Here is a 27,579-nt window from a genome sequence, read left to right as displayed (position 1 = left end):
CAAGCTTGTGATCACGACTTGGTCTTTCCGGTGACTGGCCCCTCACCCAGGAGCCCAACCAGAGTCACTTCAATAGAATGAGAGATGGTCCTAGTGCTCTTATCCCTTAGGAATTGTTAAAAAAATATTTATTTGGCTGTACTGGGTCTTAGTTGCAGTATGCAGGATCTAGTTCTCTGACCAGGGATCAAATCAGGCCCCCTGCATTGGGAGTGGGGAGTCTTAGCCACTGGACCACCAGGGAAATCCCTCCCTTAGGAATTTACAAGGGTTTTAGGAGCCCTGTGCCAGGAACAAGGGTCAGAGACATATATATTTCCTATTATGTGACTGATGACAACTTTAAAGTCTTACCCCTTCTTCCCTTTGTGCCCCAAATCTGTACAAGGTGATAAGAAAGGCTATATGGGATCTGCCACCATAGCCTACGCCCCTAACCACAGCTTAAAAAAAACAGGCCAAAGTCCTCTCCACTATTCAACCAACCCTTGGGTGGAGGTCCACATTCTGCCTTTCTCTGTAGATTATAGAAAAAGTAACTTGGTATTTATATATACTGCAATATTGTTGTTTAGTCCCTAAGTTGTATCTGACTCTTGCAACCCCATGAGCTGTAGCCTGCCAGGCTTCTCTGTCCATGGAATTCTCCAGGCAAGAATACTGGAGTGGGGTGCCATTTTCTTCTCCAATATATACTTTAATAAACTGTACTTATTTGTTCTATTGATAAATCCTCCAGATCTTTCCATAGTAATACCCTTTGTTTATAAAAATTACATATGACGATGAGTTCAGGGAACCCATCCTTTCTTAGTTGACACTTGGCTTCTTACTGATTGTTGTTGCCAAAGCCATGAGTGAAAACTCAGACTGCCACTGTATAGGACAAACTAACATACAAATTTTGCTTGTTGCCAACCTTAATTACTACTTAAAATTTGTATCAGCATGTAAAGCAATTATCCTTCAATAAAAAACAAATTATCAGCAAATATATTTAGAAAAGAATATACAAAAGGTTTCCTGGCTAGATTTAGTGATAATTGAAACATCCTGGGAATCTTCATGAAAATTAATAAATGACCTGTGGGCATTGGTGAGAGGGACTCCAACCTTCCCATGCCTCATTCATCACCAACCTGATGGCAATTGTGATTCTCTGTGATTCTCTGTGATTCTCTGTTTATTCTTCATACCTCTCTGTGATTCTCTGTTTATTCTTCATACCTTCACCATCTTTTATTTTTCACTGCAATTTTCTCTCAGTTTTGCCTCCTTTGACCTTTCAACGAATAAGTATGAAAGAAATTACATTGAAAAAGTCTTCCAGTGGTTTCTCGGTCTGTGTTTCACACATGCCCTGAAGCTTCATGGCTGGTCTAGGATTGTGGGGTTCACCCTCCCACTTGAGCCAAGTGCCCCCAAGGATGGGGTGGGGTGAGGGGGCTTTTCAGTCTTTCAAACGAGGGAGGGTAGGTAGGGAAGAATGGGTCTCTCACAGCAAATGGTCAAAGATCAAAAGTGGGGCGAGACTCATTATTACACATGGTGAGGGCACTTCTTAGTGTCCGTTTTGGGGAAGAAGTGTCACAGTTCCGTGAGGGCCTCGCGGCCATCTGGTTCAATGCAGTGACCATGGAGGGGACAGTTCCGGCCTCCCTGCCAGGTCAAGGTCCGAGCAAAGACGTGACCTCCGGCCTGCTGTCACTCAGGCACGGCAGGGCGGGGCCTTGCGAGCTGTCCAATCGGGAGAGTCGCCGGTTACGTACGTGTGAGCGCCTGTAGGCGACGCTCCAGTGTCGGGCGTGGGTGGCGTGGACTGCGTGCTGGTTCCCATTCGCTCCCGCAGCGCAGCAGATCCCCCTCTCCATGTCCTTAAAAGGCTCCCGTGGCTCCGCGGCATCCTCTGTCAGTGTGACCTGCGCTTGCCGCGGCAGTCGTGGAGTGGATGACTGGGAAGCCAAGAAACCAAAAAATGGTGAGCTGGGGGAGCCGGGTGTTGGAAGACTAGGGCTGAGGGACCTGCTGGAACTGGCCGTGGTGGGACCCAGGCCTCCCCGTGGTCAACTTCGGACCCGCGGACCCAAGACCACCCACCCCGAGCGCGGCACGCAGTGCACGGACTCAGCGGGCAGTTGGGACCCGGAGCGGCCTCTCTGCTCACCGCTGCGGCTATGTCTGCTCCAGGTTGTGTGGTGTCCACGGAGAGGGTTGTAACGGGACAATCGTGACTCAGTATTCGGGGTCCCTGCATGAGAGGAGCAGCCGTCTATGGGGTCCCTCCTTTCTCCCCGGGGTGGGGGAACTCTTATTTCCCCTCACTTTTCAAATGTATGAAGAAGAACAGTGTCACAAATCCACGACCCTGTCTCCCTACTCCAGCTCTTCCCAGGGCAGGAAACAAATGCCTAAATTTCCAGATCTTTTCCCGATATTCCCAAACGCCATCTTCCCCTTTTCAGTTCTTAGCTTCATTATTAACTACTTGCCCTCCGTGGTGCATTTCAGGCTACGCAGTATTTTAAGTTGTTTATTATTAATCCACAGAGCCATGAATGACTCTTTAAAGTTTAGGTTTTTTGTCTGTGTATGTTTTCCGTGAGAAGAAACCAGAAATTAACCACCGGGAACTACACTGTATTTAAGTCTTGTGCCGTCCCCTTCTTACTCCGCCCCACAAGCTTTCCCAGCCACAGACATCCTATTTTGTTTAAGCCCTTTGGGTGGAGGTTCCTCTTGGGAGACTCCTGGGTGATCGGCCTTTTCATCATAGTTCCAGGTCAGCCTTGTCCCTCCCTGAGTTTGTGACCTTATTCACTTTTAAGCCTTTTTTTTTTTTTAGCTGTATGGGTCCTAGTTGAGGCATGTGGAATCTAGTTCCCACTAGATCCAACCAACGATTGAACCCGACCAAGGATTGAACCTGGGTCCCCTGCAGTGAGAGCGCAGTCCTAGCCACTGGACCACCAGGGACGGCCTAAGTCTCCATCTTTAGTAACTGTGAATGTATTTAGTCAATAGATCTTGAAAGAGAATATAAAATATTTCCAAAGGGGAAGAAAGAGGTGAATTTCAGAAAAAAATATTCCATTATACCATTCCATTAGTTACATTTTTTCTTTTTTTGTCACATAACTGACTAAGTAACATTCAAAATCTTTTTTTTTTCTTATCTTCAATTATTATTTACAGTTTCTTGCCATGGAAATGATAATTGGCTGACATTTACTTTCTGAAAGGAATAGATATTTGTGTTTTGTTCTTAAAATAGAAAAAATGCCTTACAGTTTTCCTCCCTTCTTTATACATAAATACTGGGTTGAATGGTTCTGTTGGCTTATTCAAACACTGGGGATGTGTCATTTAAAATATCAATGGAGTTCATGGCAATGACAGTGGGAAGCCCAGACCTATGGGCTCTTAGCTCTTAGCTAAGGCCCCCTTGAGCCTGCAAAGGGAAGTACTCAGAGGACCAGTTGTTCTGTCTGGGGAGCCTTCCCCTGCAAGTGTCCTACCCGCTCTCACCAACCATGGAAGGAGCGTTTATAGTGAGAGAAGATACAGCCCTGGTAAGGTGGGGATGCACTTGTGGCGGTGGGGGATACAGAGTGACACCCTGAGGCCCTAACTGTTGGTTACCAGGTTGAACTTTGCACTGTAACTGTGTGTGCGAACCACTTAGAGTGATTTGAGTGTGTTGAGAAAGTCTGTGGAGGCCAGAAATGGTGTCTCCTTGGACAAGAGTTTGTGAATTGGCAAATTCATTTAAGTTAAAACTTTACATTGAATCTGGTGAAGAGTTTTCTCACATGTAAGGATTGAAGCCTGGAGAGGGAGCATTTGTTGAGCCTCCAGAGTTCATTTCTCTGGCTGTTCAGGTGGCTGACCCTCATCACTGGCACGCTCTCAGTTTAGTCACTCAGTCGTGTCTGACTCTTTGTGACCCCATGGACTGCAGCACGCCAGGCTTCCCTCCTTCACCATCTCCCGGAGCTTGCTCAAACTCATGTCCATCGGGTCGGTGATGCCATCCAACCATCTCATCCTCTGCCATCCCCTTCTCCTCCTACCTTCAGTCTTTCCCAGCATCACAGTCTTTCCTAATGAGTCAGCTCTGACACACTCCAGGGGTTGTATTCCCACAGTGGGAGATCTGGACCTCAAGCCTGGGAATCTGAGTTTCTTCTGAATTATAGGGAAATAGGCTGCTAATCTCTCTGATTCAAATATTTGCATTTCTTTCCTTGTATACATTTATATATTGAATGTTGCAGGGTTTTTTAAACATTTTTTTGATGTGGACCATTTTTAAAGACTTCATTGAATTTGTTACATTGCTTGTTTCATGTTTTGATTTTTTGGCCCTGAGATATGTGTGATCGATTCTCAAGCTTTCAGTGTATGTTAACAGAGAGACAGTGGGAATAAGACAAAAAACTCTGGAACTAAACAGAATATTCCTTCCTTGTAGGCAAGAGATCCTCAAGATACGAGATGGGTGTATTTGAGTTCTTAGGTGGCTTCTACATTTGTAGGTCAGTTTTTTGTATGTGCTGTCCTTAGAGAACTTTGAAATTTTAAGTGTTACAGTACTGCTGAAGCAAATGAATCCATAAGGAAAAGTATTCAAAATGTACGTAAAATCGCTGAAAATCCTAGTATATTTAATGGATTACATGCAAATTCCTCATGCATTACCTGTGCAAATTCCTCATGCATTACTTATTTCTGAAAAAGCCCCCAGAGTGAGCTATAAGAAGCTATGATGCCCCCTTGTTATTTTTGTTAAAAGGAGATTTGAAACTTCTCATTTTTTATGGTTTAAACTTTTATAAGGGTTAGCATTTAAAGGAGTAAATCTTAGAAGGGTTTCCTCTATAGATAAGTAAAAACTACTAAACTTAAAAAGTTCAAAGCAAAAGTAAGTTAATTAAAATAAAGGCTATTAAATATAAAGATATGGTATATGCATATTACTCAGCTAATTTTAAATCATCATGGGAAGGTTAGCAAAAATCTGTAAGATAAGACTGTCAAAGGTAGACTCATGCCACGGCATCCTGGCCCCTCAGGTGGTCTTGCTTCAGCTGCTCCCAAATAACCAGTGTAGATCATTTTAAGGCTTTAGTGAAATTTTTTTTCTTCACAAGTTTAATTTCTGGCCACACTGTGTGGCATGTGGGATCTTAGTTCCCCCACTGATTGAACCCACACCCCTTGTGCTGGAAGGCAGAGTTTTAACCACTGGACCACCAGGGAAGTCCATTTCTTAAGCATCTTGATTTGGTGTTTATCAAAAAAGAAGCAGTTGCAAATGCATATTTTTCTTTCCCACCTTTGTCATGAGTAGTCAGACATTTTTTTTTTTGCTGTTTGTTTCAGTTTAAGCCCCACTGATCTGTTAAATGACAAAAATACAATTGAATAAATGTTAAAGGTTTAATTGGTTTTATTAAGTGATTGAATCAGACAGCATCCCATCTAGGGAATGGAAAGGTGTCCAAATGGAAGGCTTAGATGGGTAGAAGGCCAAAAGGATATGGAAAGAGTGAATTATCTTGCTTTGAGGGATAATAAAAACCTATATGGCTGATTACCTCACTGGCGCTGGCCAGCAAATTAAAAGCAAAAATAAGCTCAGACTGGTTTAAGATGACATTCCTGGGGGAGATTATTTGATGCTCAGCCTTCTTTGTGACCCAATTCTCACATCCATACTACTGGAAAAGCCATAGAGCTTGACTATACAGACCTTTTTTGGCAAAGTGATGTCTCTGCTTTTTAATACACTGTCTGGGTTTGTCATAGCTTTCCTTTAGGGGTCTGCTGTTTCTTTTTAACACCTTCCTTTTCCCTTTGTGCCCCAAGCTGATAAGAAGTCTGAGTCCTCCGCTCTAGAGATGACAGGAGATTCTAGCCACACAAGCTCCTGGCTTTGGGCAAGAATTTTTGTCTCAGTCCCAACCTCCAACCACAATGAACACCCAGACAAGGCTCCTTTCTGAAGCCATTTCAGTGCTGCTTTAGAGGAAGGAAGATCTGATCCAGTGAATCATAAATTTTAATTTAGTTTCTGCCACTGGAAAGTTATATTGATAAATGGAACCCCACTGACCTTTATTGCTAATTACTTAATATGGCTCAATGTAAATAGGGTTTTGAAGGATGGAAAACCATTATACAAACTGTTTAATGAGGAAGTGATTAACCCCTCCTTTTAATTGGCATATTTGGTCTATTCACAAACCTGGAAAGAATGAATGACGTCTCACATTGGATTATGGCAACCCTGAGGCTGTCATTTCACCAAATAAGCCCCAATTCCTAGCCCCCATCATTTTGGAAATGACTGACTCCATCCACTCAGCAGCTGCTAAATATCCTGCCCTCACAGATTTGGCTAAGTCATTTCTGTTCAGTGTCTATTTCAGCAGCCTCTTAGCACACTTGGCCTTCACCTTTACCTGGTCACCCTCAGAGAACCTCAGCACCATTGCCACAGCACATGGTCTCTGCAGTCAGGGTCTGACCTGCACCACCATGTGCCATGAGCATGAGTGATGTGACATTAATGACATCTCTTCTGAGGACATCAGAACATAAAAAATGTTGAAATATATTTCAGCTCATTTAAGCTATTACTTGTAAAATGGCCCACCTGGAATAGCTCCTGCAAAAAAAAAAAAAAAAAGGCTGTGGACTCTGGTAAAACTGCCAAATGACAGGCACTCCCCTCCGTGCCATCAGACCCTGAGTCACAGAAGAGGCTTCAGGGACCTCCACTCCTGCCTCTGGAGGTTCCCGTCAGGCCTGAAGCTATCCACAGGCTTCTAACCAAGGTCCTGCCCTGGCCTTGCACTGTAGGCCATTCGAGCTGCAGTTACGTCCCTTGACGGAGCTGTGCTGAAAACAGATAGCCCTGAAAATGGGACCTCCCATCCAGATTCCCATTAGGATTTGGAACCCTGTAAACAGCACCCCAAGAGCTCAGCACAGCTGTGGGGACCCCCTAAGACAAGATACAGTTGACCTTTGGACCCCCACCATAACCTAGCTGCAGGAGGGGTGGAGGCCCCTTGCCAGATGCTAAAGGTCATCACCCCTTCTCAGACCCCTAGGCTCCCTGTGGGCTCCTTAGGATTCCCTGAGTGACGAGCAAGGGGAGTTCACAGACTTCAGAACAACATCTCCACATTCATACATGATCCAGGTTTTCACCCCTTAGTTGGACATCCTGCTAAAGGAGGGTACTCAAGGGTCCACAGTGGACCCAACATCAGCCTGTCGTCTTAGCCCTGACCAGCAGTTGGCTTGGAGAGCATGTGTTTAGAGACCCCTGGGCAGTCGTCTAAGAGTGTGTGATAAAAGAATTCTGGGAATCTCTTGCCTAACAGGTATCCCCGATATATATCAAGGTAACACTTGTCTGTATATATACTGAGGCCTCCCCAGGACACTCTTACCCACATCAGAGCACATCCATTGGAACACGGCATTCAGTGGGGTTTTAATTCTCTGTCTGCAGGGTGCAGGCCTTTATAAGAGTGCCATAGTGACTGAAGTAACTTCAAATCAACTGAACGAAGATGCCCTTTCTCAGTCATCTGAGATGAATATTAATGCCTTTTTTACTTCATCTTTTTTTTCCCTGATAGATGTTACCTTTCTCTACAGCAGTTTTAGGTTTATAGAAAGCCTGGTTACAAAGTACAGAAAGGTCACACTTAACCTCTCTGCCATCACTTGGTTTTGCCGTGTTTTATATCTTGTATTTTTGTGGTACATTTGTTAAATTCGTTGAACCAATGCTGATACGTTATAGTCCACAGTTAGGACAACGTTGACCCTTGTTTAGACAGTCTGTGGGCTTTGGCAACGTAAAGTGAGCTTGTTTCTGTCATGTCCGTGTCATGTATTATACTTTCGGGCCCTGAAAGTCCCCTGTGCCCCCCCTATTCATTGATTCATGCCTCCGTCCCACCCCCAAATCCCTGCAGACAGAGATTTTTCATTGTCCCATGGCTTTTTCCCTTTCCAGAACTGTGGTTGGAATAATACAGTATGTAGCCTTATCATGTTGGCTGCTTTCACTTAACAATATGATTTTACGGTTCTCTGTTTTTGGTTTGATACCTCGTTTCCTTTTAACAGTGAATAACATTGCATTATATTGATGTTCCATTGATTATTTTTCCATTCACCTGTTGGAGAATTTCTTGTTTACCTGTAAGTCTTGGCAATCATGAGTAAACCTTTTATAAAAAAGTTTTATGAATGAAGATGTTTTGGGTGGATTTTTTTTTTTTTTTTTTTGGCTGTGCTGGGGCTTCCTTGCTTCACCAGCTTTTCTCTAATGGAGAGCAGGGGCCACTTCTAGTTGCTGTGTGCAGACTTCTTGTGGTGGTAGCTTCTCCTGTGGCGTAGCCTGGGCTTTAGGACACAGAGGCTGCATGTGGTTCCCAGGTCCTAAAGCACAGGCTCAGTAGTTGTGGTACATGGGTCCAGTTGCTCTGCAACATGTGGGATCCTCCCACACTGGGGATCGAACCCTTGTCTCCTGCATTGGCAGACAGATTCTTTACCCCTGAGCCACCAGGGAAGCCTCTGTGATGGTAAGTTTTCAACTGATTCGGTAAACTACAAAGGAGCCTGGTTGCTGGATTATACAGTTAAGTATTGTAAGAAACTGCCCATTTTCCCATGCAGGCATACTGTTTTCCATTGCCACCAGCAGTGAGTGAGGGTTCCTGTCACTCCACATCTTCTCCATCCTTTAATGCTTATTCTCTGTTCTTTTTAATTTTAGGATTTTGTAGCAAGTTTCTAGAAATTATATTCTTCTTTTATTTGCAATCTAATGACATATGCCAAAGCCTCTGACTGTGTGGATCACAATCAACTGTGGAAATTCCGAGAGAGACGGGAATCCCAGAGCACCTGACCCGCCTCCTGAGAAATCTGTATGCAGGTCAGGAAGCAACAGTTAGATATGGACATGGAACAACAGACTAGTTCCAAATAGGAAAAGGAGTACATCAAAGCTGTGTATTGTCACCCTGCTTATTTAACTTATATGCAGAGTACATCATGAGAAACGCTGAACTGGAACAAACACAAGCTGGAATCAAGATTGCTGGGAGAAATATCAATAACCTCAGATATGCAGATAACACCACCCTTATGGCAGAAAGTGAAGAGGAACTAAAAAGCCTCTTGATGAAAGCGAAAGAGGAGGGTGAAAAAGTTGGCTTAAAGCTCAACATTCAGAAAACGAAGATCATGGCATCTGGTCCCATCACTTCATGGGAAATAGATGGGGAACAGTGGAAACAGTGTCAGAATTTCTTTTGGGGGGGCTCCAAAATCACTGCAGATGGTGACTGCAGCCATGAAATTAAAAGACGCTTACTCCTTGGAAGAAAAGTAATGACCAACCTAGATAGCATATTCAAAAGCAGAGACATTACTTTGCCGACTAAGTAAGGTCCGTCTAGTCAAGGCTATGGTTTTTCCTGTGATCATGTATGGATGTGAGAGTTGGACTGTGAAGAAGGCTGAGCGCCGAGGAATTGATGGCTTTTGAACTGTGGTGTTGGAGAAGACTCTTGAGAGTTCCTTGGACTGCAAGGAGATCCAACCAGTCCATTCTGAAGGAGATCAGCCCTGGGATTTCTTTGGAAGGAATGATGCTAAAGCTGAAGCTCCAGTACTTTGGCCACCTCATGAGAAGAGTTGACTCATTGGAAAAGACTCTGATGCTGGGAGGGATTGGGGGCAGGAGGAGAAAGGGACGACCGAGGATAAGATGGCTGGATGGCATCACTGACTCGATGGATGTGAGTCTGAGTGAACTCCGGGAGTTGGTGATGGACAGGGAGGCCTGGCATGCTGCGATTCATGGGGTCGCAAAGAGTTGGACACGACTGAGCGACTGAACTGACTGAACTGAGCTGACATGAGACATGAGCATCTTTTCTTATGCTTGCTTACCATCTATGTGTCTTGGTGAGGGGTGTGTTCTGATATTTTGTCCATTTTTAATTGTGTGGTCTGTCTTACTGTTGAGTTTTAAGAGTTGTTTAGATATTTTGGATGGATGCTGGTCTTTTATCAGATAAGTGGTTTGTAGAGATTTTCTCCCAGTCTGTAGCTTGTTTCAGTCTCTTAACCCTGTCTTTCATAGAGAAAGTTGTCATTTTAATGATGTCAGTTTACTCATTTTTTTTCTTTCATCAATCCCTCTTTTGTTGTGTTAAATCAAAAAACTCATCACCAAACTTAAGGTCACCAAAAAAACTCAAGGTCACCTAGATTTTCTCCTGTTTTTTTTCCCCCAGTATTTTTTTTTAAATTGAAGTATAGTTAACTTATAATGTTGTAGTTACTACTGTATAACAAAGTGATTCACTTACATATTTTTAATATCTCTTCCATTATGGTTTATCACAGGGATATTGAATATAGTTGCCTGTGCTTTATAGTAGGAGCTTGTTGTTTATCCATTCTATACATAAAAGCTTACATTTGCTAACCTTAACCTTGTAGCTTATTTATTTTATACATTTGTACCTCTTAACCTCCTACCCTTGTCTCCCCTCCCCACTTCCCATCCCCACTGGTAACTGCTAATTTGCTCTTCTGTGAGGCTGTTTCTGTTTGTCATTTTCATTTGTTTCCTTTAGATTTCATCTGTAAGTGAAATCATGCAGTATCTGTTTCTCTCAGTCTGACTGACTTAGTATCCTCCATCTACCCATGTTGTTGTAAATAGCAGAATTTCATTCTTTTTTATTGTCAAGAAGTATTCCAGTGTATGTATATACCACATCTTTATCCATTAATGGGTTGATGGATGACATTTAGGTTGCCGCCATATCTTGACTGTTTTAAATAAGGCTGCTATGAACACTGGGGAGTGTGTATCTTTTTGAAAGTGTTGGAATTGCTGGATCATTTGGTAGTTCTTGGGCTTCCCTGGTGGCTCAGTGGTGAAGAATCCACCTGCCAATGCAGGAGATGCAGGTTCAATCCCTGGGTTGGGAAGATCCCCTGGAGAAGAAAATGGCAACCCATTCCAGGATTCTTGCCTGGGAAATGCCATGGCAGTGGAGCCTGGCGGGCTACAGTCCATGGGGTCGCAAAGAGTCGGACATGACTTAGTGACTAAACAACAACAGTAGTTTTAAGTTTATTGAGAAACCTCAGCACTGTTTTCCCTATTAGTTGGCACTAATTTTGCTACTAAGAGTATACAAGGGTTCCCTTTTCTCCACATCCTCACTAATGTTTGTTATCTGTGGTCTTAATGGTATCCATTCTGACAGGTGTGATGGGATCTCTAATTGTCTTGACTTGCATTTCTCCAGTGATTAGTGATGTTGAGCATCTTTTGATATGCCAGTTTATCATCTCTGTGCCTTCTTTGGAAAAATATCTACTTGAGTATTTTGCACATTTTAAAAAGTTTTTTTTTTATTTTTGGCTGCACCATACAGCACATAGGATTTTAGTTCCCCAACTAGGGATTGAACCTGTGCAATAACCTGTGTTGGAAGTGCACAGTCTTAACCACTGGACCACATGGGAAGTCCCCCTTTTGCTAGTTTTTAATCAGGTTATTTTTTTTCTGGGCGTTATATGAGTTGTTTCTGTATTTTGGATATTAACCCCTTATGGCAGAAAGTGAAGAGGAACTAAAAAGCCTCTTGATGAAAGTGAAAGAGGAGAGTGAAAAAGTTGGCTTAAAGCTCAACATTCAGAAAACGAAGATCATGGCATCTGGTCCCATCACTTCATGGGAAATAGATGGGGAAACAGTGGAAACAGTGTCAGAATTTATTTTGGGGGGGCTCCAAAATCACTGCAGATGGTGACTGCAGCCATGAAATTAAAAGACACTCCTTGGAAGAAAAGTTATGACCAACCTAGATAGCATATTCAAAAGCAGAGACATTGCTTGCCAACAAAGATCCATCTAGTCAAGGCTATGTTTTTTCCAGTGGTCATGTATGAATGTGAGAGTTGGACTGTGAAGAAAGCTGAGCACCGAAAAATTGATGCTTTTGAACTGTGGTGTTGGAGAAGACTCTTGAGAGTCCCTCGGACTGCAAGAAGATCCAACCAGTCCATTCTGAAGATCAGCCCTGGGATTTCTTTGGAAAGACTGATGCTAAAGCTGAAACTCCAGTACTTTGGCCACCTCATGAGAAGAGTTGACTCATTGGAAAAGACTCTGATGTTGGGAGGGATTAAGGGCAGGAGGAGAAGGGGACGACAGAGGATGAGATGGCTAGATGGCATCACTGACTTGATGGACGTGAGTCTGAGTGAACTCCGGGAGTTGGTGATGGACAGGGAGGCCTGGCGTGCTGCGATTCATGGGGTCGCAAAGAGTCGGACATGACTGAGCAACTGAACTGAACTGATCAGACATTAACGTTTGCAGATATCTTTCTAATTCAGTACGTTGTCTTTTCATTTTCTCAATGGTTTGTCAATGGTAAGTTTGATTAGGTCCCATTAGTTAACTTTTGCTTTTGTTTCCTTGACCCCACCCCCTCATCCTGTGTTCCACATTTTTCCCTATGCATCTCTTCGAAATTTGGCTGTTCATGAGTTGTATCCTTTATCATAAACCAACCATAGTAAGCCAAGTGTCCTCCTGAGTTCTCAGAATTATTCCAGTAAATTAGCAAACCTGAGGGAGTGTCAAGGGGATCTGTGAATGTACAGGCAGCTGGGTAGAAATGTCAGTAGCCCAGGAGCCTTGTTTGTGGCCAGCAGCTTAAATGGGGACAGTCTTGTGGCAGTGAGTGTTCAATCTGTGAAGTCTAATGCTAACTCCAGGGAGCGTTAGTATTGACCTGAATGGGTGGACACATATTTTGATGACATAAAGTTGGAGCGCTAGTGTTAAGAGATGCCACATATTTGATGTAAGGAGGGGGAAAAGACCTGTCACTGTCACAAGCTCTTTTATCCTCTACTCTCACATTTGGGGAGCAGGAATACCCTGGGCATATTTTTAAATGGCTGCTTTTTTGTCTCGCTGATTTTGGAGACAGCAGTGTCCCCATTACCTAAATTCTCTGATGGTTCTGGGTCTAAGAAGAGTTGTTGGTATTTAGTTAGTTGGTTATTATCTTGTGAGGATGCTAAGTGCTAGCTTCTAAACTCCTTACACAACCGAACAGGAACCGGAAGTCTCTGACCTCAATTTTTTTTTAACATTTTATTTTACATTGGAGTATAGCCGATTAACAAACACTGTTGTGATAGTTTCAGGTGAACAGCAAAGAGACTCAGCCATACACATACATGTATCTGTTCTCACCCAGACTCCTCCCATCCAGGCTGCCACACACAGAACATCGAGCAGAGTTCCCTGTGCTATACAGTAGGTCCTTGTTGGTTTTCCATTTTAAATATAGCAGTGTGTACATGTCCATCCTTGTCTGCTGACAGCTTTGTACTTTTATCCCTCCTTATTCCACTGTGGGTGCCCCACATCTGACCAAATACTAAGAAAACCTGAGGGTTCCTGCCTTTGGTGCTGGCAAGCAAGTCCATGGTAGTTTCTGCCCGAGAGTATGCAAACTCTCACCCTAGCCTACCCTCTATTCTCAATTTAAAAAAAAAAAACAGGCCAGGCGCCTTATCTTGCTCTCTGAAGGCATTTCCCATGCTTGAGAAGCCCACCCTCCCCTCCCCAGACACTTCCATTATAAAAATAAAAAGCGTCATACTCTCTTGCTATTGAGTACATGTCATCAGTCTAGACATCTGAGTCAAATCTTAGATGTGGGCCACATGCTTGTGCAGGAGACTGTAAGACTTACAGAAGAGGGAATGTGGTTTTTATAGTGTAACACTACTTAATTATTCTATTGAAAAGTCCTTCACATCTTTCCATACCAGTTCATGTCACCTTTTATATTTGTTTATTAAATACACAGATAATCTGTTTTTGACTGAGCTGGCTCTTCCTTGCTGCCTGCGGGCTTTCTCTAGTTATGAGAAGAGGGCAACTACTCTTCATTGTCAGTGCGTACATCTCTCATTGTAGTGGCTTCTCTTGTGGAGTGTGGGCTCTAGGGCATATAGGCTTCAGTAGCTGCAGTACGTGGGTTCTAGAGCATCAGCTCAATAGTTGTCGTACACAGGCTTGGTTGCTCTGCAGCATGTGGGCTCTTCCCAGGTTAGGGATCTGTGTCTCCTGCACTAGAAGGCAGATTCTTTACTGAGCCACCAGGGAAGCCCCACCCTTTTATTTTTTAAAAGTAAATGCAAGGGTGAGATTATGTAACAATTCTTTCAAAATAGACCTCTGTCTTGTTCGCAGTTTGTGCTGCCAGAATCTGAGTTAAAACTCAGATTGCCACATCACAGGGCAAACACAGTAAAATTATGTTCTTCTCCAAACTTCATTAATTCCTTTTTTTTAAAATCATCACATATATTCCAAAAAAGAATGTACAAAATGCTTTATTGGAGAAGGCAATGGCAAGCCACTCCAGTACTCTTGCCTGGAAAATCCCATGGGTGGAGGAGCCTGGTGGGCTGCAGTCCATGGGGTCTCGAAGAGTCAGACACGACTGAGCAACTTCTCTTTCACTTTTCACTTTCATGCATTGGAGAAGGAAATGGCAACCCACTCCAGTGTTCTTGCCTGGAGAATCCCATGGACGTGGGAGCCTGGTGGGCTGCCATCTATGGGGTCGCACAGAGTCAGACACAACTGAAGCAACTTAGCAGCAGCAGCAACATCAAGAACATCTTTCGTATTTTCATCTATCTCCTTTACTGTTTTCCAACAAAAATAAAATTTTTCCATGAAGACTATTAAATACCTCATTCATTCTTTTTTAGTACCTAATTAAATGTGTTCTTAAAGAAGCCAGATGCAAGCTTCTAGATATTCTTTCCTGGTGTAATTACATAGGAGGGGTTCAGTCCTACAAGCAGCAGGTTGTGACGATACGTGTAAAATACTAGCTCACTAGAAACAATACCCAAGTGATTTGGTCGGGGCGGGGGTGGTGCAGATCACATAAGTACCCTCTGCTGAGCATAACAAAATTCAGACACTGAGAATGAAGAGAATTTGTGATGTACTATAAACAGTTGAGACACACCAAGCCATTCTTACCAGTTAGGTTGGTGGAAAATGAAGTGAAAGTATTAGTCGCTCAGTTGTGTCTGACTCTTTGAGACCCCCATGGACTGTAGCCTGCCAGGCTCCTCTGTCCATGGAATTCTCCAGGCAAGAATACTGGAGTGGGTCGTCACTCCCTTCTCTAAGGGATCTTCCCAACCCAGGGATCAAACCCAGGTCTCTTGCATTGCAGGTAGATTCTTTACTGTCTGAGCCACCAGGGAAGCCCTAGGTTGACCGAATCACTTATAAATCCCAGTTCTCAGATAACCAACGAAGGACAAACACTGTGAGCAGGCGTTCCCAAGAATCAGCCCTCCCAGGCCTGCTAATGTGACTCTTCTGCACACTTTGTAATAGGACACCATTAGGAGCAAGCACTGTAGACCCACTATAGAAAGAGTAATTAGAGCTGACCCAAGCAAGAGGTGGTTACTTCCTTACAGGTTTAACAACAACATAAACACGTGAAAATTATTTCTGCATTTCTTCTATGATCACTGAAAGTCTTACTGTTCTATAATGGTAGGGTCCAGGGCACCTTGAGAGAAATGCTACATGAATTAAAGAAGTGTTTCCATTTAAGACCATCAGTTCCTGTGAGAAAAACAAGAAATGGGGATTTCTTGTTCTGTTCCATAACTGAATGAAGAAATCCTACCATTGTAATGACTGTGTGGGAATCTTCTCTCTCTCCCATCCGTGTGGATATCATCAGTAGGTTGGTTAGTGGTGACCTTTACAGAGACCAGCGTTTAGAGAAATTACGTGGCTGAGAGATTCCTCTGCCCAGAGGCTCAGCTGTTACTTTCCTGTGCACCACAGGAGGCCATGGAAATGAGAGCAGTGGGGAGGCTGCCTCTTGAGTGAGTGGCTGGTTGAGAATCACTGCCTCCTATAACTGGAGAAGGGAAGCTTTATGTTCTTTTAGAGGAAAGCACTACTGAACCCTTTGTATTTTATAATGACAGGCACATTCACCATCAAGCCTTTGTGGTCTTCAGCAGACTCCCTTGCAAATTGCAATTATTCATTTCCTCAAGGTCCAGGGTACATTGTTATGATTTTGCCAGAAAAGGCTCTTCTGGCATCTTCGCAGTGTATCCACAAGGATGTGGTAAAGATGGTGTGAAGCTCCTCTGAAGCCCATAAATATAGATTTTGTCTAAGTTGCCATGCCTTCTCTCATGCCTGAGCACTAACTTCAGAATAGCTTCCTAGTCCCATGAAATAGGACTGTGAAATAAAAAGGAATAACTGAATCTCTGTCAAGTAAGTAAAAGTTAATACATTCCCACAAGATTATTTTCATTATCTGATCACTACTACTATTTTTTTTTTTTTAATTTTGGCTGTGCTGGGTCTTTGTTGTAGCACATGGGATCTTTAGTTGTGGCATGTGGGATCTAGTTCCTTGACCAGTGACTGAACCCATCCCCTGAATCAGGAGTGTGACATCTTAGCCACTGGACCACCAGGCAAGTCCCCTGCATCTGACTGCTTCTAGTAGCCTGGATTACTTCAGGACAGTATGGCCAGCTGGGCCTAACAATAAGCTGGATTTACATAGGACTCTTGGCCTCTCATGTTTGATGATGGGAGTAGAAGAAAAAACTTCCAGTTCTTCACTGTTTTTGTCCATTAAAACCTCATGCACATGTGACCCTGTGCTTAATGGAGTACTGTGTGATATGGTGGGTATTAAAGGAGGTGAGTTTTTCTCTGGCAGAACTGACAGTCTTAAAATGGAAATATTTCTTTCATTTGGAGTTCACATTGCTCCAGCATACTCTGGACCCTACCATTAGAGAATAATAAGACTTAACTGATCATAGCACAAATTTAGAAATAATTTTCATGTATGTGTTCATGATGCTGTTAAGTTTGTGAGGAAGTGGTAGAGAGTAAGAATTTTGATTATTAGGTCACAGAATAAGTTTCATAACAGCAGCACATGTAAGCTTATGGATGGACTACAGATTCCCAGTACTGTCCATCTCACCCATCTTCCTGTACACATATTTGTGATGTTTTAGGACCCAGTGGCCTTTGAGGATGTGGCTGTGAACTTCACCCTGGAGGAGTGGGCTCTGCTGGGGCCTTCACAGAAGAAACTCTACAGAGATGTGATGCGGGAAACTTTGAGTAACCTGGCCTTAATAAGTAAGGATGATGACATTCCTTCACTTAGAGAACAAGTGGTTCCTGCCCATCAATTTTGTTCACAGATTTGGAATGGGGAAAGGGAATTCTTTGATAAATAAATCATAGTTTGAGGTCATCATAGATCTGTGAAGTAATAATTTTCCTATAATTTACTGATCTTTTGGGGTCTGCATTTTAGGGGATAAATGGGAGGACCATAACACTGAAGATCAGTACAGAATACAGGAAAGAAATCTGAGGTGAGTTGCACTTAAAATGGGAAGCTGTGTCCCATATGGGAATCTCATGTCATGAAACAAAAGGGCCTGGTTTCAAACTTATTTGTCAGAAAATTTTAACGAAAAATGTTTTCTTTTGTCATGTTGTTTCCCAAATAGCTTACTTTGAAACATGTTCAGAGACTGAATATATAAATATCACTATGATAATAGCAATGGTTGAGCTTCTTACAGAGCATTCACTATATTCACTTTTAAAAACTATATAGTGCATAAAACCCTACACTTTGCTTGTAAATGGTAAAAATGTAATACTAGTATTCATTATTAAATCAGTGTGTTTCTGATTTCTTTTTTTAACAGATGTCATACGTTACAGAGACTCTGTGAAAGTAAAGAAAGTAGTCAATGTGGAGAAAACAGCAGCCTTATTCCAAATCTTAATCTGAACACGAAAAATTCTACTAAACCATGGGAATGCAGTGTGTGTGGAAAAGTCTTCATGAGTCGTTCATCCCTTAATAGGCACCTGAGATCTCACACTGCACCCAAACCATCCAAGTATCAGGAATATGGAAGGAAGCCTTATAAATGTAGAGTATGTGGGAAAGCCTTCAGTTATCTCCAGCCTTTCCAAAAACATGAAAGTAATCATGGTATAGAAAAATCCTATAAATGTAAGGAATGTGGGAAATCCTTTAGGTATCGTCAATCTGTTCGAAAACATGAACGAACTCACACTGGAGAGAAACCCTATCAGTGTAAACAGTGTGGAAAAGCCTTTCGATACCATCAAACCTTTCAAACACATGAAAGAACTCACACAGGAGAGAAACCCTATGAATGTAAGCAGTGTGGTAAAGCCCTCAGTTGTCCGAGTTCCTTTCGAAGCCATGAAAGGACTCATACTGGAGAAAAACCCTATGAATGTAAAAAGTGTAGTAAAGCCTTCAGTTGTCCCAGTTCTCTTCGAAAACATGAGAGAACTCATACTGGAGAGAAACCTTATGATTGTAAGGAATGTGGAAAAGCTTTTATTTCTCTTGGAAGTTTTCAAAGACACATGATAACACATACTGGAGTTGGACCTTATAAATGTAAGGACTGTGGGAAAGCATTCAATTGTCCCAGTTCATACAGAATACACGAAAGATCTCACACTGGAGAAAAACCCTATGAATGTAAACAATGTGGTAGAGCCTTCAGTTGTTCCAGTTCATTTCGAACACATGAAAGAACTCACACTGGAGAGAAACCTTATCAATGTAAGGAATGTGGAAAAGCCTTCCATTGGCTCACCACTTTTCAAGTCCACGTGAGAACTCACACTGGCGAGAAACCATATATATGTAAGCAGTGTGGTAAAGCCCTCAGCTGTCCCACTTCCTTTCGAAGACATGAGCGGACTCACACTGCAGAGAAACCCTATGAATGTAAGCAGTGTGGAAAAACCTTCAGTTCTCCTCTAGGTTTGCAAATACATGAAAGAACTCACACTGGGGAGAAACCCTATAAATGTGAGAAATGTGGAAAAGCATTCGTTTCTCTCACAAGCTTTCGAAGACATATGATGACACACACTGGAGATGGACCTTATAAATGTACGGAATGTGGGAAAGCATTTAATTGTCCTAGTTCATTTCGAATACATGAAAGAACTCATACAGGAGAGAAACCCTATGATTGTAAAATATGTGGTAAAGCCTTCAGTTGTTCCAGTTATGTTCAAGTACATGAAAGAACTCACACTGGAGAGAAACCCTATGAATGTAAGGAATGTGGGAAGGCATTCATTTACCGCACAACCTTTCGAGGTCACTTGAGAGTGCACACTGGTGAGAAACCATATAAATGTAAAGACTGTGGGAAAGCCTTTAGTCGACCCAGTTCATACAGAAGTCATGAGAGAATTCACACTGGAGAGAAACTCCTTGAATGTAAGCACTGTGGGAAAGCCTTCAATTGGCCCACATCCTTACATAAACATGTCATGAGAATGCACACTAGATAAATTATAACTAATAAATACAGCAGAGTTCTCTAGCTTAACAAACACATTCAAAGTCATGTTAAAACTACTGGAGAGAAATGCTGTAAAGTGTAAATAACATGGGAAAGCCTGATGTGGATTAATTCACATATAATAGTACTCCAGAATATTTACACGAAAGAAATGTTTTAAAAGTTAAAAATATATCCTCTTTATTAGTGGCTTATTCTGAAACTCAGCCTTTAGTTACGGATTCTACTTGTTAACTTTGCAAATGAAGACTGAGTTGAAACAATTCTGTAAGAACTCTTTAAGCAATAGTACTTAGCAAGCTTAGTGGGTAGTATTTTTCTCCTTAAACTAGCTTATAGAATTTTTGTCTTTCCATTTTGAAATCTGTTGGCACCATGGGTGAACTGGAGTAAAATGTAGTGTGCCAACATTATATAATGTGCCAAAATATATAATTTTTAAATTGTTCTGTAAGTAAAGGGGTCATGGAATAAATGACACTGGTAGTTGTTGGGATTTTCCTATTGGCTTCCTGTAGCAGGTACTGGATATTTCTTACCCACTGTAAATATTCTTCTTTCGTTAGAAAAACTTTTGTCAAAAGAGCCTTTTTCCATTTCTCTTGCTAATAAATAGTTGGCATAAAGTGTAAGTATGCAGAGTTTATCATAGCATATAATCTTATTTGACTTAGTTATACCTTTTCTCTCAACTCTGGCATTCCATCTGACTGTGATTTGGGTAATAGGCTTTACATTAAAAGAAGAGACCCATGTTAACATCACCTGCATACTTAAATGAAGCAGCTTTACATTGTTTGTGAGTTTGGTTATTTTAGATTTAAATTTATAACTACAACACCTTTGCAGTGTAGTGACATTTCTGCCCCCCGAAGAGCACATTAAAAATCCTCCTACCAAAATAAAAAAAAAATCCTCCTACAATATTCTGATATCACCATTTAGGGTCTCTTTTATCCATAATGCAGTTAGAATAATTATATATCTCTGAAGTCAACTAGTGGCATTACCATCCCTCCATTCATATTCAGCACCTACTATGTGCCTGTGCTGTGAATACAACAGTGAACATAACTGATGTGGTTTCTCCTCTCACAGGGCTTCAAGTTTATGAGATTAAAAAGTAGCTAGAAATGTCATGCTGTTAACATTTAAACTTTTATTTATTTTTGTAATAACAGACCAGTAAGTCTTTATATTTGTGAAAAGAAGAGAGACCTGTGACAAGACCATAAAACATAGAATTGGAAATGGTCTGTTGGAGTGTGTTCTGTCAACATGAGTAATATGCAGTGACCTACATTTTCTAGAACCTGTTCTTTTTAGGGTTCCATGATAGAATTCAACACTAGCCTCCCTTGCATGACATCTGGAAGGCAAAGTGAAGAAGGCCTTAGTTTTTGACCCACATAGGAATTTCACATGTACCTGGTTCCAGCCCATTTTCCTAATTCTCGGCCCAGCCAGTCCAGAGTATCCTGGTTCCCCCCACCTACATGACTACCACTTTCTCAGACCTATTCCACAACAAAGATCCACCACAGTTTGGATTCTTCTGTAAGTGCTCATGTGTCCACTAGGCAACAAATTTAAGACTGTTGTGGCTGGAAAAGTTTTGTGATGCACTGACTCCCCTCTTCTCTATATTGTATTTGTAGAAGGTCTAATTTTTGTAGTAAACACTTGGTTCTGTTGATCCTGCTAGTGACCGAGTGCTCCTGATTCCACAACAGTAGCTATGATGGCGCAATCAAAAGGAACCACATGATCCTGCTGTGTGTTCTTCTACTGCACTGCTCAGTGATATCTGTGACCCAGTCCTTCCATGTGAGAATCAGCACCTTCCTCTTATCAGATACATTGTGGCTATTTCCAATTACTCAGTTGAACATAATTCCTCAGTACATTTTCAGTTATGTTTAATTGTATGTGACTGAAAACGATGTTTCTTTTTTTGTATGTTTTTTAGGTCTAATGCTTCTGTAGATTTTTCTTAAGAACTGTTTTATTAACTCTTTCAAAAAACTTCTATACTAACAAATATTAGGATATATTGAAACATCCCATTGTAATTGTGGATTTTTACATCAACTTGGTTGTTTTTTTTTTTTCAGGTTAATCGTTAAACATTTTGACTCAGTATTAAACCATGTATATTTTTCTTTAGGCAGATTTTATTTTTCCATAGTACAATTTTTGTCATGAAATGGATTTCTCATTTGTTCTTAATTAAAAGTTTTCAATCTTTTTTGTTAGTGCCTTCTTGCCAAAAACTGCCAGGTTGGAGGGCATACATGTATACTTATAGCTGATTCATTTCACTGTACTGCAGCAGCTAAGACAACACTGTAAAGCAACTATACTCCAATAAGAAAATAAAATTTAACTTTAAAAAAACTACCAGATTCACACTTGTATTCAAATAGGGTGGAACAAATCATAATAAGGATGGCCACAAAGCATAAATGATAATAGGGTTGTATAGGTACGAGATTGTCCAAAAAGTCGTCTTATAGGATTTGGACTTGTGTTAGGTATTATCTCCTTTTCGAAATTTCAACTCAACTGAGGCTTTATGAGTTTTGATAAACTGTCAAGAACACAAACCTAACAAGGGATAAAGACACGGTTACTAGTCCAAGCAGGGCTTTCTTGCTCAGAAACCATGCTCTTGATGCTCATTTTTCAGCATCACTCTTCTACTAGGCACTGTAGGCTCAAAACATACACAATTTAGCATATATAGGGTGCTGTACACTCCAGACATATGGGCATGAAACAAGTTCTTGAAATTGTGGTACTCAAATTTCTGGGGGGAAAGAGATGGTTAATAGCACAGTCTGGGTTTATAAATGAAAATTAGGGCTGTGAAGAAAGTAAACAATGCAGACTTAACATGGTGGTATAATGGATAAGAATCTGCCTGCCAGTGAAGAGGATGTGGGTTCAATCCCTGGTCCAGAAGATTCCACATGTCTCAGAGTAACTAACACCTGGTGCCACAACTACTGAAACTGGCACGTCTAGAGCCGGTGGCACCACAACGAAGAGTAGTCACCCCTCGTTGCAACTAGAGAAAGCCTGTGTGCAGCAACAAAGACCCAGCACAACCAAAAATAATTTTTTTAAGTAAACAATGCTATAGGATAATAAGGACACTGGGAATGTGTGTCTGTGGAGGGCTGGGGCCTCAAAAGTGAGGAGGTCATCACAGATCATTTATTTCCACCATCTTGCATCTTAAACACTTTGAGGAATTGCTTGGGTGCAGATGTAAAAAGTAGGGGGCAATATTGACAGTCCTGCATTCCTGGGATTAACAGTAATGGTTTCCTATAGAGACATGGTTCATCTTCATTTTTGCCATAGTTAAAATTTTTACTGCATGCAATAGTAACAATGAGGCTTTATTGCATGTGATAGTAATCATACTTAACAGAATGAAGAATTAAAGACCTGAAGAGAAAGGACTTAGCCCCCAACAGGCCTTTCTTGCAACCCACCTTAATTAGGAAGCACCCTCTAAGGCTGCACCTGCCCTCTGCCTATACACAATTGGAGAGAACTGAGAGGGCTCACAGGATCTGTCTTGTAAGTCAAGCATACCTGCACCTTTTATTGCATATCATTAGGCCACTGCCAATGGTCTAGCTGTCTGGTCCCACCACCAAGAACAACTTCTTATCCAAGGTCACCCCTTTAGGAATAAAGAACTCATAACATCTTGCTTCACAATTACCCAAACATAAGTTCAGGTCACAAACATCCATGCACATAAAAAATCCTCAAAGCTTCAGAGGCTCATTTCAGTACACAAGAAACTGACTTGAGTTTCTGAGACCCATACCTACATCTCAGACCTGATGCTATATATGACCTTGGCCCAAATATGCCAGCAAATCTGGAAAACTCAGCAGTGGCCACAGAACTGGAAAAGGTCAGTTTTCATTCCAATCCCAAAGAAAGGCAATGCCAAAGAATGCTCAAACTACCACACAATTGCACTCATCTCACATGCTAGTAAAGTAATGCTCAAAATTCTTCAAGCCAGGCTTCAATAGTACGTGAACCATGAACGTCCAGATTTCAAGCTGGATTTAGAAAAGGCAGAGGAACTAGAGATCAAATTGCCAACATCTGTTGCATTATCAAAAACACAAAAGAGTTCCAGAAAAACATCTATTTCTGCTTTATTGACTATGCCAAAGGCTTTGTGTGGATCACCACAAACTGGAAAATTCTTAAAGAGACGGGAATAGCAGATCACCTGACCTGCCTCCTGAGAAATCTGTATGCAGTTCAGGAAACAACAGTTAGAACAACGTGGAACAACAGACTGGATACAAATTGGGAAAGGAGTACGTCAAGGCTGTATATTGTCACCCTGCTTATTTAACATAGGCAGGGTACATCATGAGAAACACTGGGCTGGATGAAGCACAAGCTGGAATCAAGATTGCCTGGAGAAATATCAATAATCTCAGATATGCAGATGACACCACCCTTAAGGCAGAAAGCAAAGAACTAAAGAGCCTCTTAATGAAAGTGAAAGACGAGAGTGAAAAAGTTGACTTAAAGCTCAACGTTCAGAAAACTAAGATCACGGCATCCAGTCCCATCACTTCATGGCAAATAGATGGGGAAACAATGGAAACAGTGACAGACTTTATTTGGGGGGCTCCAAAATCACTGCAGATGGTAACTGCAGCCACGAAATTAAAAGACGCTTACTCCTTGGAAGAAAAGTTATGACCAATCTAGATAGCATATTTAAAAGCAGAGGCATTACTTTGCCAACAAGGTCCATGTAGTCAAAGCTACGGTTTTTCACATGTATGGATGTGAGAGTTGGACTGTAAAGAAAGCTGAGCGCTGAAGAATTGATGCTTTTGAACTGTGGTGTTGGAGAAGACTCTTGAGAGTCCCTTGGACTGCAAGGAGATCCAACCAGTCCATCCTAAAGGAAATCAGTCCTGAATATTCATTGGAAGGACTGATGTTGAAGCTGAAACTCCAATACTTTGGCCACCTGATGCGAAGAACTGACTCATTTGAAAAGACCTTGATGCTGGGAACGATTGAAGATGGGAGGAGAAGGGGACAACCGAGGATAAGATGGTTGGATGGCATCACCAACTCAATCGACTTGAATTTGAGTAAACTCTGGGAGTTGGTGATGGACAGGGAGACCTGGCGTGCTGCAGTCCATGGGGTAGCAAAGAGTCGGACACGACTAAGTGACTGAACTGAACTGAACAGGACATTCATAAAACATAAAAGACATTGAGAGTCCTCTGCCCTAAGGGCCTAGATAGAATGCTGGGACCCCCTCTGTGTTGGTGAACTTACCAACAAATGCACCTTATTCCACATTTTAAAACTCCACTGGCAATAAAATTGATGGGCTTACTTCCCAAACTAGGGGTGGGGGTCCCTAGAGCTGATGGCAAGTAGACTTTTTAGGACCCCCTCACACCTTTTGCAGGAGCTACTCATTATGCTCTGGCCATGGCAGATGTTTGTATAGGCATATTACTCATCTGTGGCCACCAGATTTCTGAAGCCAAAAGGCAAGAACTCACCAACATATTCCTACTGCCTTCAGTGTTCCAACATTTTTGTTGTGTTCAATTAATTTATTAAAATATGCAACACTGGGCTCTTCTAAAAAGGCATGGAGGGGGTGGTCTGGAAAAGATTACTACTATCTGCACCATTCTGAAAATTAATGGAAACTGCTGCTTCCCCAGGAGGTACCTGCCTCTTAATCAGTTAACCCCTGGAGCCCCTGACAAGAGAACCACTCACTCTGCAGGGCTTTCTCCTACTGCTCTCCTCCAGCTTTCAACCATCACCCTGATAATCACCCCTTACCTTTAATTATATGCCAATATCACTCATTGTAACATAAGTTACATGTACTCATCATTTCACACCCTCTGATGGAAGAAATTTTCACATAATGAGGTATAGGGAAGTCATTAGGGCATACATGATTTATCTTGAACTTTATGCTAACTAAAATACTCTGTCTTGGACTTCCCTGGTGGTCCAGTGGTTAAGAATCTTTCTGCCAATGCAGGGGACAGAAGCTCAATCCCTGATCAGGAAGATCCCACATGCCACAGGACAACTCAGTGTATACACCTCAACTACTGAGCCCACACTGTACCGCTCGTGCTCTGCAACAAGCAAAGCCACGCAACAGAGAAGCCCCTGCTTGCCACAACTAGAGAGAGTCCACGTGCAGCAATGAAGACCAGCACAGCCAAAACTAATTTTAAAAACACTCTGTCTTATAGCCTGTCAAACGTACATCGTACATCTGCTTTAGCTGTTATAGAAGCATGTCCCTCATCTTCCAGTCATACAAAGGATTAAGTCACAACCTACTGTAGTCACTCACTAAAGGATACTGGGGATGAGAAAAACAGGATGAACCATTCTATGCTTTGGATAAAGGGGCTCCTAGATAGTTAAGATGTCAAGAGACTATTTTTGATTATTTCAAAAGATTTGAAAAGACATTGCAAGCAACACTCTAGCATAGCTCCAGACAGTTTTCTGGAAAGACAGTACTGGAAAGATCCAGTACTGCACTCTTTTTTTTTTTTTTCTTTAACACTATTTCCTTTTAAAGAAGGATTAGATGAAGAATAGGCATGACTGTTTAAAAGATATGAACTTGATTAGCCTACTCTGCTTTCTAATGTGTTTGTCACTACTGGCGACCAACTCTTCAAAACCTTACAGAAAGGAGAAAAAGAAAGCTGCCACATTATGAACAACAGTTCATTGGCCCATTGAAACCACCCGGCCCAAATTTCAGTCCGTTTTGAAAAGAACCACATCTCAAAAACATTGAAATCATTCCAAGCATCTTTTCTGACCACAATGCAGTAAGATTAGATGTCAATTACAGGAGAAAAACTATTAAAAATTCCAACATATGGAGGCTGAACAACACGCTGCTGAATAACCAACAAATCACAGAAGAAACCAAAAAAGAAATCAAAATATGCATAGAAACAAATGAAAATGAAACCACAACAACCCAAAACCTATGGGGCACTGTAAAAGCAGTGCTAAGGGGAAGGTTCATAGCAATAAAGGCTTACCTCAAGAAACAAGAAAAAGGTCAAATAAATAACCTAACTCTACATCTAAAGCAACTAGAAAAAGAAGAAATGAAGAACCCTAGGGTTAGTAGAAGGAAACAAATCTTAAAAATTAGGGCAAAAATAAATGCAAAAGAGACAAAAGAGACCATAGCAAAAATCAACAAAGCCAAAAGCTGGTTCTTTGAGAAGATAAATAAAATTGACAAACCATTAGCCAGACTCATCAAGAAACAAAGGGAGAAAAAATCAAATCAACAAAATTAGAAATGAAAATGGAGAGATCACAACAGACAACACAGAAATACAAAGGGTCATAAGAGACTACTATCAGCAATTGTATGCCAATAAAATGGACGACTTGGAAGAAATGGACAAATTCTTAGAAAAGTACAGCTTTCCAAAACTGAACCAGGAAGAAATAGAAAATCTTAACAGACCCATCACACACACGGAAATTGAAACTGTAATCAGAAATCTTCCAGCAAACAAAAGCCCAGGACCAGACAGTTTCACAGCTGAATTCTACCAAAAATTTTGAGAAGAGCTAACATCTATCCTACTCAAACTCCTCCAGAAAATTGCAGAGGAAGGTAAACTTCCAAACTCATTTTATGAGGCCACCATCACCCTAATACCAAAACCAGACAAAGATGCCACAAAAAAAGAAAACTACAGGCCAATATCACTGATGAACATAGATGCAAAAGTCCTTAACAAAATTCTAGCCAACAGAATCCAACAACATATTTAAAAGCTCATACACCATGACCAAGTGGGCTTTATCCTGGGGATGCAAAGATTCTTCAATATCCACAAATCAATCAACGTAATACACCACATTAACAAACTGAAAGATAAAAACCATGTGATTATCTCAACAGATGCAGAGAAAGACTTT

At 41.6% G+C, this 27,579-nt stretch overlaps 1 protein-coding gene across 1 annotated transcript; it reads left to right on the top strand.

The window, feature by feature from the left end:
- Nucleotides 1–1,850: 1,850 nt before the first annotated feature.
- LOC138440884 (zinc finger protein 709-like) lies at nucleotides 1,851–19,441 on the top strand. Its single transcript, XM_069590965.1, is given in 5 exon segments — nucleotides 1,851–1,978; nucleotides 17,191–17,317; nucleotides 17,499–17,559; nucleotides 17,902–19,227; nucleotides 19,229–19,441. Coding segments are annotated over 5 exon segments (1,677 nt in total). The 5' UTR covers nucleotides 1,851–1,948; the 3' UTR covers nucleotides 19,362–19,441.
- Nucleotides 19,442–27,579: the final 8,138 nt, after the last annotated feature.

This window comes from Ovis canadensis, chromosome 5 (assembly GCF_042477335.2).
Source record: "Ovis canadensis isolate MfBH-ARS-UI-01 breed Bighorn chromosome 5, ARS-UI_OviCan_v2, whole genome shotgun sequence".
In the NCBI taxonomy this organism is placed as follows: Eukaryota; Metazoa; Chordata; class Mammalia; order Artiodactyla; family Bovidae; genus Ovis; species Ovis canadensis.
Note: the sequence above shows the minus strand (reverse complement) of the source record. Positions and strands in the feature narration are given on the sequence as shown.